The 13,759-nt window shown below is 37.2% G+C and overlaps 1 protein-coding gene across 1 annotated transcript; it reads left to right on the top strand.

Moving 5' to 3' along the window:
- Nucleotides 1-2,646: 2,646 nt before the first annotated feature.
- On the top strand, nucleotides 2,647-13,636 carry c11orf54.L (chromosome 11 open reading frame 54 L homeolog). The gene is given in 9 exon segments (NM_001092578.1): nucleotides 2,647-2,686; nucleotides 4,845-4,924; nucleotides 7,675-7,773; nucleotides 8,114-8,187; nucleotides 9,010-9,111; nucleotides 10,122-10,298; nucleotides 11,311-11,460; nucleotides 11,780-11,896; nucleotides 12,292-13,636. Coding segments are annotated over 8 exon segments (951 nt in total). The 5' UTR covers nucleotides 2,647-2,686; nucleotides 4,845-4,866; the 3' UTR covers nucleotides 12,466-13,636.
- Nucleotides 13,637-13,759: the final 123 nt, after the last annotated feature.

Below are 13,759 nucleotides of genomic sequence, written 5' to 3'. Positions count from 1 at the left end.
CAGGTAACACAGTTTGACTGGGGGTCTCCGTGGTAGCACTTCAGTGATACCCAGTAGACAGAGGCTGGGTGACAGTATATTGGGGAGCGCTACAGCATTTTCTGCGTCTGCCAGAACCTCTCGCCAGAATCCCTGGATTATTGGCCACTCCCAGAAGACCTGAAAGACTGTACCTACAGAACTAAGGCATTTGTGACACTGGTATGAAACTCTGCTAATGCATATATTTGTGTAAGCACAGTGAATCGTATGAGCCAAGGTTTGACCTTTTTAATACTTGGCAGAGACGTGCAATGTTCGGGGATATAGTACATAGTTAATTTGGGCTGGAAAAAGAAAAACAAAAGACAATAGTCCATCAAGTCCATAAAATTATCCTGCTATATAGATACAGTACAACCTTGATTTTATGTTTCCCAGAGGATGGCGTCAAAACCGGATAAATTCTGTGAAAACGTCTCTGTACTCTTTGCAACCCATTAATCTACTTCTTCAGGACAACGGCCCAAAACTGCACTGCATACTCAAAGTAAGGTCTTACAAAGGATCTATAAAGAGGAATATCATCATATCATTATAATACACAAGTTTAAGTGAGCCTTGTGGAGTGATAATACAAATATAAATAAAATAAATGTATTACATTTATTCCTTGTTGAAAAATATGAGGATAATAGAAGTCACTTGGGTGTTCCATGATCTGCATAAAAGCACTCGTTTACGAAACTCCATGGTGACTTTAATATTTTTATAATACACAAAAGCCATGAATATCTTGTAAATTATATCCTTATAAACGGTGAGTTCTGATGTCATCAGTTATAAACGGTGAGTTCTGATGTAATTTCTGTCACATGACTCACTGAAATTTGTGTATTATAATAAATAAAGTACCCCCAGTTGTAAAATATGAGGATATTAGAAGTCACCTCGGAGTTCCATGACCTGTATAAAAACACTCGGCCTTTGGCCTCGTCTTTTTATATGGTCATGAAACTCCTCGGTAACTTATAATATCCTTATATTTTACAAGAGGGGGTACTTTATTCACTATATATTTTACAAAAGGCTTTCATTATTCCATACTCTATTTTTTTGTAATTGGTAATTTTACTATGGCCAAACAGTACACTCTGACATTAGCCTTCCAGTGCCGTCTTGACACTGCCGTCACTTCATTCACTGCTCATCCCCTTTCCCCTCTGCTCCCTCTCATGCGAATCTAATATGGCCATGGCCATGGATGACTCCACCTATGGGTGGCCAGATTGAGGTAAAGGGAAGAGAGCGGTCAAACAGCAACAGAAGGTACATGGAAATGAAGGAGAAAATAGAGGTAATGTATACCTGGTAGAAATGACAGAATGAATAAAAGGAAAAGAGACCAAACCAGAGAGGTAAACAGCAAAGTGGAAGGTATAGAATGGTTGAGACACTCACTACAGGTACAAATACGGTAGATCATAATGAATTATTTGACCTATATGAAAGCACTCAGGCTGCGGCTTGTGCTTTTGTAAAGTAGTGTTACTCGTTGGTGACTTATATCTTTATATGTAAGTTTGCACCCAATGTGTCAAATAGTGTGGGACTGCACAAACACAATGAATCAGACAACAGCAATTACAGTTTTTGGAAGTTAGGATTACATTGCAAAAATGACATCTGTGTGATCCTATAAATGCAAGCCTGCTGTAACAGATGATAGCCCAATGTGGGTACCCTAAAATTAGCTCCACGGTTCCCCAGTAACATTTTCACTAACGCTTCATTGGAACTGACTTGCAAGTGAGGGGAGTATGTTAAGTACCTTTAATCAGTGGTGCCAATAAGCTTGTGTCCAATCCTGAGTGACCACGATTGAGCTGTGGTTGCATGAGTCCTATATAGGGTTGCCACCTTTTCTGGAAAAAAATACCGGCCTTCCTATATATTTATCTTTTTCCCTATTAATAACATTGGGATCAGCCATCATTTTTACCGGCCAGGCCGGTAAAATACCGGCCAGGTGGTAACCCAAGTCCTATAGTATATGAAATGAAAAACAACAGATGAGATGGTTAGGGCACATAGAAAGCATCCCTCAATATGGGACTGTGCAGAATGTATACAATGGAAAACTAAAAGAATTCAACCAGCTTTTTTTGTTTGTTTTAGTAGTTTGCATTTTTCATCTGAAGTTTAAAATGTAAACTGCTATCTTGTTGCTAAGGCTGAATCACTCTAGGTACTAGGCAGTTTGCAATCCATAATGGAAGACGTACAGAAAAAAAGCAGAATCGAAATATAAGCAGTAAAAATTCTTAAACAGAATTTTTCAGTCAACCAAGTGTTTGGTTTTGTGAGTTGGGAGGGGACTTTTCAGTGAGCAATGTGACCATTACTAAGCAAAGTTTATAAGGATATAGTTTACAGGTTTGTGTTATATAGGGAATAATTAAACAACATATTGAAAACTATAAAGCTATATTCTGTATAGGTCTTGGAACGCTGAGCACTGTTGTGTAGTTCCTGAGATGACATCACTTCTGGCAATGAAGCAGCACAGGAAGTTAATTTGCCAATACATGGGCGTGGTGTTGAGAATATCTTTTACGGGGGGAGTGAACAGAGGAAAAAGAAAGTCTTGCAGCTCAGCACGGACATGGCAGCAGTTAGAGCAGGGAGAGTAGCATAGAAAATAAAGGTATGCATGTTCTTCTTTTTCAATAACTGCGCGGTCTTAAGTGATATGCTTCCTTTTACACACTTGAAAAATAAGCACTGATGTTCTGTACACAACAGGTCCCCTTTAGAAAGATGTGACTCGTTGATGAAAAACAAACAAATCACTCCTCTGCTTCATTACAAATGACACCCAGTCTGCATATGTAGCTCTATGTGGCACACTCCTCACTGCTGATATTGAACACTGAATGGCTACACTGCATTCACATGTCTGTAATACACAGCTCTCAATTATATCTGGACTGTAGTGTCCATTTAAGTAAGATGGCTTATTATTATCATAACTTACAAGGGATGTTACTAAGGTATGGGAACTACAGTACAACCCTGATTTTACATTCCCAGTTTTCAGGAATTGACACTGTTTTGCTACAGTCCCAGTCAAGCTGGGTTTTCCCAGAATTAAAACTTTCCCAGATTCTGTTTTTTTGACACTGTCTGCTAGGAAACCTAAAATCTTTTCCTGTATTCTTTGTAATGCTTGTAACCTATGGGGTTCCAAATAAAGGATGAGATTTACAGCACAATACATCAAATATAGCCAAACACATTTATACATTCCAAGTACAATTATTCTGCCAACAACATAAATGAATGCTGAGTTAGTGAGCATCAATCACAGATCATTGTTCTTATTCTCGCCTGATTTGCTTATAGGACTTTTTACACTAACAAATGAGATCTAATTCTGGTCATATTTGACTGGGGTTTTAGCACAAGCTCTTGCAGCCAACAGATTATTATATGCAAGTCTAAAATTAGACTGCTTAAATTGGATTCCTGAAAGTTAAAAGGAATACAATTTTATATAAGCTATATACGCTGCAATGAGTGGCATTGCTGGCTCTTAGATTATTTTTGGTAAAGGGTTTCTGGATAACTGATCCTGTATACAACTATTTAATAGACATTGTTCTCATGTTAAATAGGTACAGAAATCCCCTCTACTATGGAGAACCCTGCGGTGGAAGCATGGCATCTATTATTCAGAAACACTGCCTTTTCCTGGTTATTCTCTGTAGTAATAAGACAGTACCCTGACCTTGATGGTAATAAAGCTAGCATAAATCAAGGTTGGTGACTGGTGACAAAACAGTCCTATTGCTATTTATAATTTTTAAATGTTTATAGTAGGCTAACATTATTAAGCTTTACATTATCAAAAGATCCCTTTGCTTTAAAATCCCAACTCCAAAGCATTCAGGACAATAGATCCCATGGTATTAACCCCCCCACACCAAAATCAACACTCATTCTCTCCCCTACATCACTGAGAATACACTTCAGCATAGATATGCTATCCAGGAAAGTATCAGTTGTGTCCATCAGTTGGGCACCACAAGGTTATATAAACAAACTAAGTCTATATTACATATCAGGCCTCATATGTTCTGTATTGCTTGCATACAATATACATTTTGCTAAAACTGTGGGGAATCTTCTGCTTATATTCTGGAACCACTGCGTTTTACAGTTCTATGAAGCAGCAACAGGATAAACTGCTGCCAGTCTTCCTTCCTGGTGACATTCTTATGAGATAGGGCAAAGTGCTGCAGTTGCATTTCTGTTCAGATTTTGGCAGATTTTGGCTGTCTAGGATTGGCTCCCACTGTACCGCCCTCTTTTCTCATCATAGAGGAAAAAAAGCTGTCCGGAAATGTTATTATTGCTCATGTAAAATGAGTCAAAATTTCTAGTGGGCATAACTTGTATTTCATTCTTATTTCCATTTGTCTACCAACAAAGAAGTGTAATCCACAAAGCTACAGTTACACAGTACATGAATAGGCTGACTAAATGGCTAACTAACATGACAACTTAAAGACCACAGCTAAAGACCCCTGCTTTCTGAGTTGTACACAGAATGCAGAATGTGAAGTTGTTTAATTTGGTTCAATGAATTTTTAATATTGTATCTTTCTAATTCTTATGTGTACCTAATAAGCTTTGGTGTGTATCACTACACACAATGAAGGTGGCCTAGTGAGGCAGCAGTGGACCAGAAGTCATCAGATTTCAATGATTAATGCATTGTTTTTATGTATAGTTTCTGTACTTTGATTTTTGCCAGTTGCACTTTGATGCTGTTCTTCAAGCTTTTTTATCTAATCCTCTAGTTTACCGCATCAGTGAAGAACAATGGCAGAAACTGAGAGCTGCACTTTTCATGTTCCTTCCCTTGAAGAAATCTGTTCTAGTAAGTTAAAATAAATAATGTTTTAGGGCTCATTTACTCTGCACAGCAGTTCAAATGTATATGGCACAAAATTGCTTTACTTAGAGCCCATGTACTTGTTATTGGTGATAAGTGAACCCTGTATGCCTGTATGATTTGCAGGGGATTGCATAGTGCAAGGAAGACATGTATTTACTCTATCACCTGCTCAGGGCAGTTGATAAGCCTATGGCTTCCTTGTACCATGCAATCCATTGCACTCCTGCCTTGCAAATTGCCACCTTCCCTCTTTATTAAAAGGTATTGCAGATGATGTTTAGGGAGGGTGATGATTGGGGGGAGGGGGTGGTAATGACATGGGGGGGGGCAATGTATTTTTCCACCCAGTAGTAAATTAATAAATTTGTTGTATTCTTCCAGGGAAGTCAGGACCAATCAGATTCATTTCTATGTGATTCTATGCCCTCCTGACTAAACAGTTTAAAGGATAAGTAAACCTTCAAAATAAGTGAATGTAAAATTGATGAGGGTGCTAATCGAAGCACTTTTGCAATGTGCAGGTATGGGACCTGTTATCCAGAATGCTCGGGACCTGGGGGTTTTCAGGATAACGGATCTTCATACCTTAAGTCTACTAAAATAAAATCATGTAAACATTAAATAAACCCAATAGGCTGTTTTTGTTTCCATTAAGCATTTGTTATATCTTAGTTTGGATCATTTTTACATAGAAAAAGGAAATCATTTTTAAAAATTTGGATAATATGGAAGATGGCCTTTCTGTAATTCAGAACTTTCTGGATAATGAGTTTCCAGATATTGGATCCCATACCTGTACATTAATTATTTATTTTTTTAATTGCAAGATATTAAAGGATACAGTACATGTACAGTTAAAGGGGTTCTTCACCTTACAAACACTGTTTTTCAGTTGAGTTGTTTTCAGATTATTAGCCAGAAATAAAGACTTTTTTCAATTACTTTGCATTATTTATTCTTGCTGTTTTTCCAAAATCTAAGTTTAAAGGGCACCAATCATGGGCAAAATCATTTACTAAGTAAATACACTATGTGAAAGTTCAAGAAATCCGATTTTTAAAACAGTTAGAATTGTTTGTATAATGTAAATGATCAGCTCACTATTCCTTCTGCAAGATCTCCCCTATCTCCGTTGCAGTTCTAGCTGAGGCAGCCATCTTGGATTTCACTGGCTCCTCCTACCTATATCTTCCCAGCCAACTGTAGCTCTGAAATCTCGCACATGCTCAGTTGAAATTCCTTGTTGCTTATCAACCCTTCTAAGCTATTTTCAAATCAGCCAAACCTGTGTGTTAGCTGCTGTTCAGTAGTGCTGCCCCCTGCTGAAAGTTAGTTTGTGCCCTTCATTTGCATAATGGCATCACCAGCAGGGGACAAGATAGCGAAATCTCCTGTTACTTCTAGTGGAGGAGTTTACTTAAACAAGGCATTCTGGGTAGAATACTCAAAGCAGTGTTACAATCTGAGCATGCTCCTGAAATTTGCATATTAGAGTCTCTGTTATAGTCTCAGTATGGCCTCCCTCAGTGAAAGAACCCATTTGACAAAGTAAGGGATTTTTTTAAAACCTGCAGTTTTTTCAAAAAACTATATATGTAGTTTGATTAAACGTGTTTAGCTTGTACTGGTCAGATTGTTAATATGTGTTTGATTTTGGCTGTGATAGGTGCCCTTTAAAGTTTAATGTCCCTGTCTCTGGTGTTTGAGTAGCTCAGTAATTCAGGTGCAGACTCTAAACTTTTACAATTTTGCAACATTTAATTGAAACATTTCTCAGCAGCATTTCTGGAGTATTCGCAACTATTGTATCAATTACAGCTGCCTGTAATGAAACCCAGAGATTCTGCTCAGCAGGAACAAAGATAAGAAATGAATCATATAAATTTATCAATTTAGAACAGTTTACAGGGTCGGCGACCCCCTCCCAGAGCTGCTTTAGAAGGTGAAAAATTACACTTTACAATTCAATATTAAAAAAACAGTGACGCATAGAAAATAGAAAGTGAATGGAAAAAGTCATAATTTCTGGTGATCTATGATCTATCTGAAAACAACTAGTTGTTTGAAGGTGCACAACCCCTTTAATATGAATGCATTTTGTTACAACAGCTCCACCTGCTTGTCATTTCGCCACCATTCTGACCACCAAGTAGTCAATGAAGTTGTCGGGAGAAACATGCCCAGTCTGATGTTCGTCTGGTTTGGAATGATTTGAGAAAGGTTTCTAATTTTTTTCTTATGCAGAAGAACATCAGAGCAGCCTCTTTCTCCTGACAACTTCCTTGACTACTTGGTGGTCAGAATGGTGGGAAAATGATCAGCAGGTGGTGCTTTTATAACAAAATTCATTTAACAGTACATGTATCCAATATCTTGGAATTAATGAATGTACATGGCAAAAGTGCTTAGAATAGCACCCTCATCAATTTTACATTCACTTATTTTAAAGGTTTACTTATCCTTTAAATACAGACTCCTCCGATATGGCTCCAAAAATTTGTCTAACTGTTTAAGATAAATAAACAAGTGTACACTTAGGGGCATTACTGTCCCTTGACAGGCTTGATGGTAGTGGAACTTTTAACTCTATGATTCAAACCCCAGTCAACCTGTAAAGTGTATAATTTTGAATTAATACCACAAACACACCACAAAATGTTTACAAAAGATATTTTTAGTTTAGAAAAGGTCCACAAAATAAGATGTGTTTTATGTTATTTTTATGGTCTTAGTTTTAAAGAGCGGACTGCTGAAGAATTTTGCAGATGTCAATGTCATAGTAACGGAATGTCCTGACCTGACTAAGGAACCTTTTGAATTTCCTGTAAAAGGTATGTTTTTTACTGGAAAACCATGTCTGATTTGGTCACAATTTATTATTGGAACAGTGTCAGGATTCTTGTTGTTTTGCTTTTGGGCATGATCTTGTTATTTATCTAGAAGTAGTTCTGCAAGGGGATGTGGCAATTAGTCTCCAAGCCGAAATTATATGCATCTCTTAAAACTCCAGCCCCTGCCAATCCCCACCATAGTGAGAACAGCAAATAACCAAATCCTTTTCAGCATAATGTAGATTAATAGAGACTCCAGGAAATCAGCCCATATATATTTTATTTTAGGCAAGCTCCTACTGCTGCAAAGCGTATATATTTTTTTCTCTGATAATTGCAGGTTTGTGCGGAAAATCGAGAATTGCTGATGTAGGTGGTGTTCCATACTTGGTGCCAATGCCACGTCTTGATAAAGTAGGTCTTTAACATAGCTATTTAACTTTTTTATAGAACTGAAGGATAAATATTATTAGCACTAATCCAGACAGGGTGCCAGACTTTCTTAACAGTAAAGTCAGTCCTTTTGAAAACACTCATAAAGCAGAAATGAGCTTTAGCAATATCCACCTGTTTGCACACATTAGTATTGCAGCATGACAGTACCATGGAAGTTACTGGGACCTCTTTTCCAACTACTCAGCTGCTCTACCAATAGGCTAAATGTCTGTGGGAGGTCCCTAAAAATATCTCACTTTAGTAGTAGAATATCAACCAGCTGTCTGTGAGTTTCCAGAGTTCCTGTATGGTGCAGTTTTAGTTCTTACTCACTGGCAACATTGTCCAGCAACACACATGCCAGCAATTCCATCTAGTGAAAAAAATTCTCAGAATATTTGAAACAACATTGGTCCAATGTTAAATGTTAAGTAATGTTTTAGCCAATGATTTGTGTGTGATTGCACACCAGTTTATTAACCATGGGAAACAACTGGACCATGGAGCTAAATGTAACTAATCTAATGATACCAAAGTTCCATCAAATTGATCTGCAGGGCATTTGTTCAGGTACCCCAGAAATTGCCTTCTGTTTCTACACTCTCTCCCCAGAAGATCCAAACGCCAGAAACACTGTATAAGGAAATGTGATAAGCTACTTTCCAAGCAAAAACAACATTCTACATGTGTTTATATAGTCTATATACTAAGTTAGAAGATTGTTTCTAACCTGTCTAATCAGATTTTCATTAATCGCTGTAAATAATTAAATAGCTCAACTCTATCTGTTTATTCTTACAGGTTTACAATGTTAATACAGTGGCCAAGAAAATTGGTCTACCTGGGGCCTATATCTTAGGTGCTGGAGCAACTTCACATAGAAGCCTGGGAATGAATGCTGAGGTTTGTTGAAGGCTAGCATGTATGCATGTAGGCAGGCACATACAAGGAAAGAGATAGGCAAGGTTATAAAAAGTCCAAGGGGCAGCACAGCAGGTGGTTAAAAGGGCTAAAGTCCAATTTTCAAGCAGTAGTTCAGGCAGAGTCAGGAATAAGCTAATGTCAATACTAATAGTAATATCATGATAACAAGATTAACATGACAAGGCTCATTGATGATTTCTTGGAATGCCCTGGTGTCTAGTGCAGTGCTGATTGGCTGGCATAGACATAATGATGTCACCGCTCAATTACATCACATAGGAATTCCAGGATCTGAGTAGCCCCTTACACTACTTTCCTCCTCAGGAAGGGCCCTGAACCCCAATAATAGGCTGGAAGGAAGGCAGTGGTACAGGGTGAGGATACAGCCCTGAAACTGGCTCTTCTGGGGACAACAGGCATGTTAGGAGCTTCATTTCTGGAGGCTCAGAACCAGGAAGAAGCCCACTCCCCATGGGCACAGAGTCAGGCAGAATCCCCTTTCTGGGCCCCCTCACCAGGGGGCACAGGGTCAGGTGGGAGTCCCCTCTTCAGTAGGCAAAGGGTCAGGCAAAAGATCCCTCTCCGGGTGGCACAGAGTCAGGCGAAAGCCCCTCTCCATGGGGCACAGGTTCATGTGGAGCTTGATGTCATTCGCGATATAGAGATCAAAATAATCTTTCCCTATATTAGTGAACAAAAGCTGCTCTGAAAGCAGTACACTGCAAAATTACCAATAAATATTTATAAACTATACAGAACTAGTTGGTGTTGTCATTATATTGTCAAAGCCATGTATTTGTGTGTATTTTAATATACAAATAATAAGCTTTGCGCATATTGAAGCATCTTATGTTTATGTTTAGCTATAGCTTACTTTAAATTAACTGACAAGATTTTAGCATAGAATGTTTTAATAAGGTAAAGTGTTTTATATTTCAGGGGACTCTTATAATACTGAAATATATCAGCATGCTCTGTTTTCCTTTTAGCTAATCTTCTCTGTGCAAGCAGAAAGCACATCCACACTAGCTGTTAATAAGAGTTATGTTGCTAGCGTCAACCCTGGTGATGGCAGCTGTTTGCTGGAGAAATATAGGGATAGGAATAATGACAACGACTTTGGGCTCCTGTCTAACCTATATGCCTGTGAAGGGAAACCAGGAAAGGTAAATATACCCAGTGTTATTTCCTTCATTGGTTGGATTTTAAATTATTTCAGACAGAAGCAATATTGATATGGTTGAATCAGGTTTTTTGACTTGTGTTCAGAAGTTACATAAATATGTAACCTACATAAATATATATACGTAAGCAAATAATCAAAGTCCTCATCTTCTTGCTCTCTGATTGCCCGAATGGACCTTATTTATGAAGAAAAAAGCCCGAAAAATTGGGTCAGGCAAACTTCGGAGCTTTCCTCGAAAACTCCGAATTGTTTGTGGTTTTTGCGCAAAAACCTCAGAAAACTACGAAAAATTCTTAGTTTTCTAACTAACTCATCAGATACCGGTATGAACATAATTGCAGACACTGGGACCTTTCCCATTGACTTATACAGGACCTCGAGCGGATTCGTAGTTTTAGACCATCAGACTTTAATAAATTTTGAAAAATTTGTATTTTTTTTTCCTCCCAAAACTACAAATTATTCGAGGTTCGGATATTTGGAGCTTGATAAATGACCCCCTTAATGTTTTTGGTGACTAAGGTAAACTTTAACTGGAGCCATGAAACGTTATATATTTAAGGTAGAAATTTGCTTTGAAGACTGCTTTAAGCATATTTATAAGTTAGAGTCTATTTATTTTGTACTTTAAATTATTAATATTTGTATTTACTGTTACATTGCCTGTTGATATTTAACCATTTTGTTATAGTAAAAATCACCTCTTAAAATGAATTTGAAATTAATACCAGATTAGCCAATAGCCTGCTATGGGATATAATATTTCAAATCCCTAAAAACTTGTTGTGACAATAAGGAAAACTGTTTTGATTAAATTGATCAAATTGGCCTGTTGTTTCAATCAAATCTATAAATCAGTTTGATCACAAGTCCAGCCAAGGTTGAATGACGCAAAATTCTGCAGCAATTCTGTGGAACTGGAACTGTGGAACTTGACCCTTCTGCACTTGTCCACTGCTGTACATTAACCTTTCATGTTCTTTATTTCAAAGGTCATTGAAGTTAGTGTGAAAAGAAGAATAGGTCAGGATAACTTTGTAAGCTGTATGAGGAAATCCCTGAAAGAACATTACGGAGAGAATGCTGTGGGAATGGGAGGAACATTTCTTATAAAGCAAGGGAAAGCAAAGCTTCACGTTATGGTGAGTTATACACACTATATCATGATTTTTTAAATCTGGCTCTGTGGTTTGTTTCTTTAAGTAAACTCTCTGTTTAACTTTTTTTATTTAAATGTTGTAAGTTGATTTATTGAATAAAATAAGTGTTTCAATAGTGTTTGCTACCTTTTTTGCATTACACATACAGTACGTGCATATTCTGGCAAATGAAATGTAAATGGGATACATCAGAGAAAGTATATGCTAATTAGTACACATTCATTAACAACAGCTAGCACATTCTGCAAAACGATTTTGTTCTTTCAGAATAACCTTTTTTTTTTCCGCAAAATTATGACAGCCTCGTGAATATTCTGCTTGTCCTCTGAATACTGATGAAGATGTTAATGGCTGGTTGAAGTTTTATGATATGACGGCTCCTCTGATATGCCAGTCCGTTTTTGTTTCACATGATCCAGTAAGTCTCCATTTCCTTATGTATGGTATTGTCAGTTCTTCCAAGATAGCATTGGTCTTCTGCACACCCCTTTATGCAATCAGATGTCTCATTCTGGAAGATGATATTGCTGTTGCACATTTCAGCATCTGTTGTCTATTCTTGCTTTGTGCTTTTCCATTCATAATGTTCAATATTTTTTCTTGCCACTTATGAGGATCCAATAGAAGGTGCACAGACATAATCTAAATTTTTAAGTTAAGCATAGGGGGACGCTATATTAGTTTGTAGGGTTTCCCTAAGATGAAATCCAAAACAGATGCCTTTTATACTGTTTCGCTGTAATACACATGAAAGTAAAAGACAATCCATATAGGCTTAACATGTTGTTTTATCTATTCTCTTTGGAAATATAGGGTTATGACTTGCGCCTAGAACACACACATTGCTACAGTCACCATGGAGAAGGTGGGCACTACCATTATGATACAACCCCAGATACAGTGGAGTACCTTGGCTACTTTCATCCTGCAGAGTTTCTATATCGCATTGATAAACCATCTGCCACTCACTTGGTTGGAAGGGATTAGATGATGTGGGATCAGGCACAGTGCTTGTCATCCTTTCATGGTCAGATCAAAATGTTTAGAAGAGCCTTAAATTATCTTAAAAAATAATTGAAAAATTGCTGGATATTATAAAAAGGTAGGGACAAATGTATGCAGCATTAATAATATTGATTTAGGCTTTGTAAAAAATACAAATCCTCCAAGATTGATCAATCTTTTTCCCATGCTGTCAGAATTGTTGCAGTATTCATTCGGGATTAATGATTTGGAAAGAGGTGTTAGTGTTCAGTGTTTCTGCAGAACTCTGACACTTCACTGAACAGAATGGTGTTTGATTGCTTCAAAGCAATCTAACACAGTCTGATGAATTTACATATTCCTCTGCTTTTATCAATATGTCAAACATTATACACCTTCCTGCCTGTCAGTAACATTTTCTTGACTAGAATGTTATGAAATTGCAAAACTGCTAGAAATCAGTCTGGATTTCACCGTTCACTATAAGTCTGGCCCTTCCTTTTTTTTCAACATTTTGTAATTTTTTTTTGCATCACAACTGCCCTGTTTCCATTTGTCATGTTCATTTTTACAGAAGTATCAAATCACTCTATCAAATGATTGTTTTTCTTTGCAAAATAAACCTTCAGTTGTGGGGTAGCAACAATATTCAATGTCATTTTGCTGTAATGTGTCTATGATATTGCTCTATTGATAAGTATTTCTAATGGTCTGCTTGGAATGAATATGATCTTAGTAGGCAAATCCAGAAAAGGAGATGACTGGTTACATTATTAATAATTTCAGTAACTGCTATGGAATTATACCAATAAATATAAATATTATGTTAGGATCATTATTTTATTCCCAACATAACAGATGTTTGTTTCATTACAACAGCAATAAAATATTAATAAAAGTGTGTTTTCCTCATCTTACGGGGAACAAAATGATATCTGTGTCCATGTATTTGCTGTGATTAAAAAATTAGCTGCTTTGTCAATCAATAAAAAAATGTAAAACAGAGATGTGCAGCTCATTTCTAGCCTTTATAACAGCCACAGATAATTCACCTTACATATTCTAACCATTTTAGACCTCTCTCTCTCTCTCAGTGATTCTTAAACATGGAGCATGTTCCATATTGCAACCAGTTTTATTCAGTTCACCAAATAAAGTTCAATTCAGTTCTAAATGAAGCTTGTATTGTTACTGGTTAATACACAAGCAGGGACTGAGATGCAAAATATACCCTTGCATTTCAAGTAGACATAGGTCCAAACAGCCCCCCACCACATACCTCCCAACTGTCCCTTTT

Source organism: Xenopus laevis, chromosome 2L (assembly GCF_017654675.1).
Source record: "Xenopus laevis strain J_2021 chromosome 2L, Xenopus_laevis_v10.1, whole genome shotgun sequence".
In the NCBI taxonomy this organism is placed as follows: Eukaryota; Metazoa; Chordata; class Amphibia; order Anura; family Pipidae; genus Xenopus; species Xenopus laevis.
Note: the sequence above shows the minus strand (reverse complement) of the source record. Positions and strands in the feature narration are given on the sequence as shown.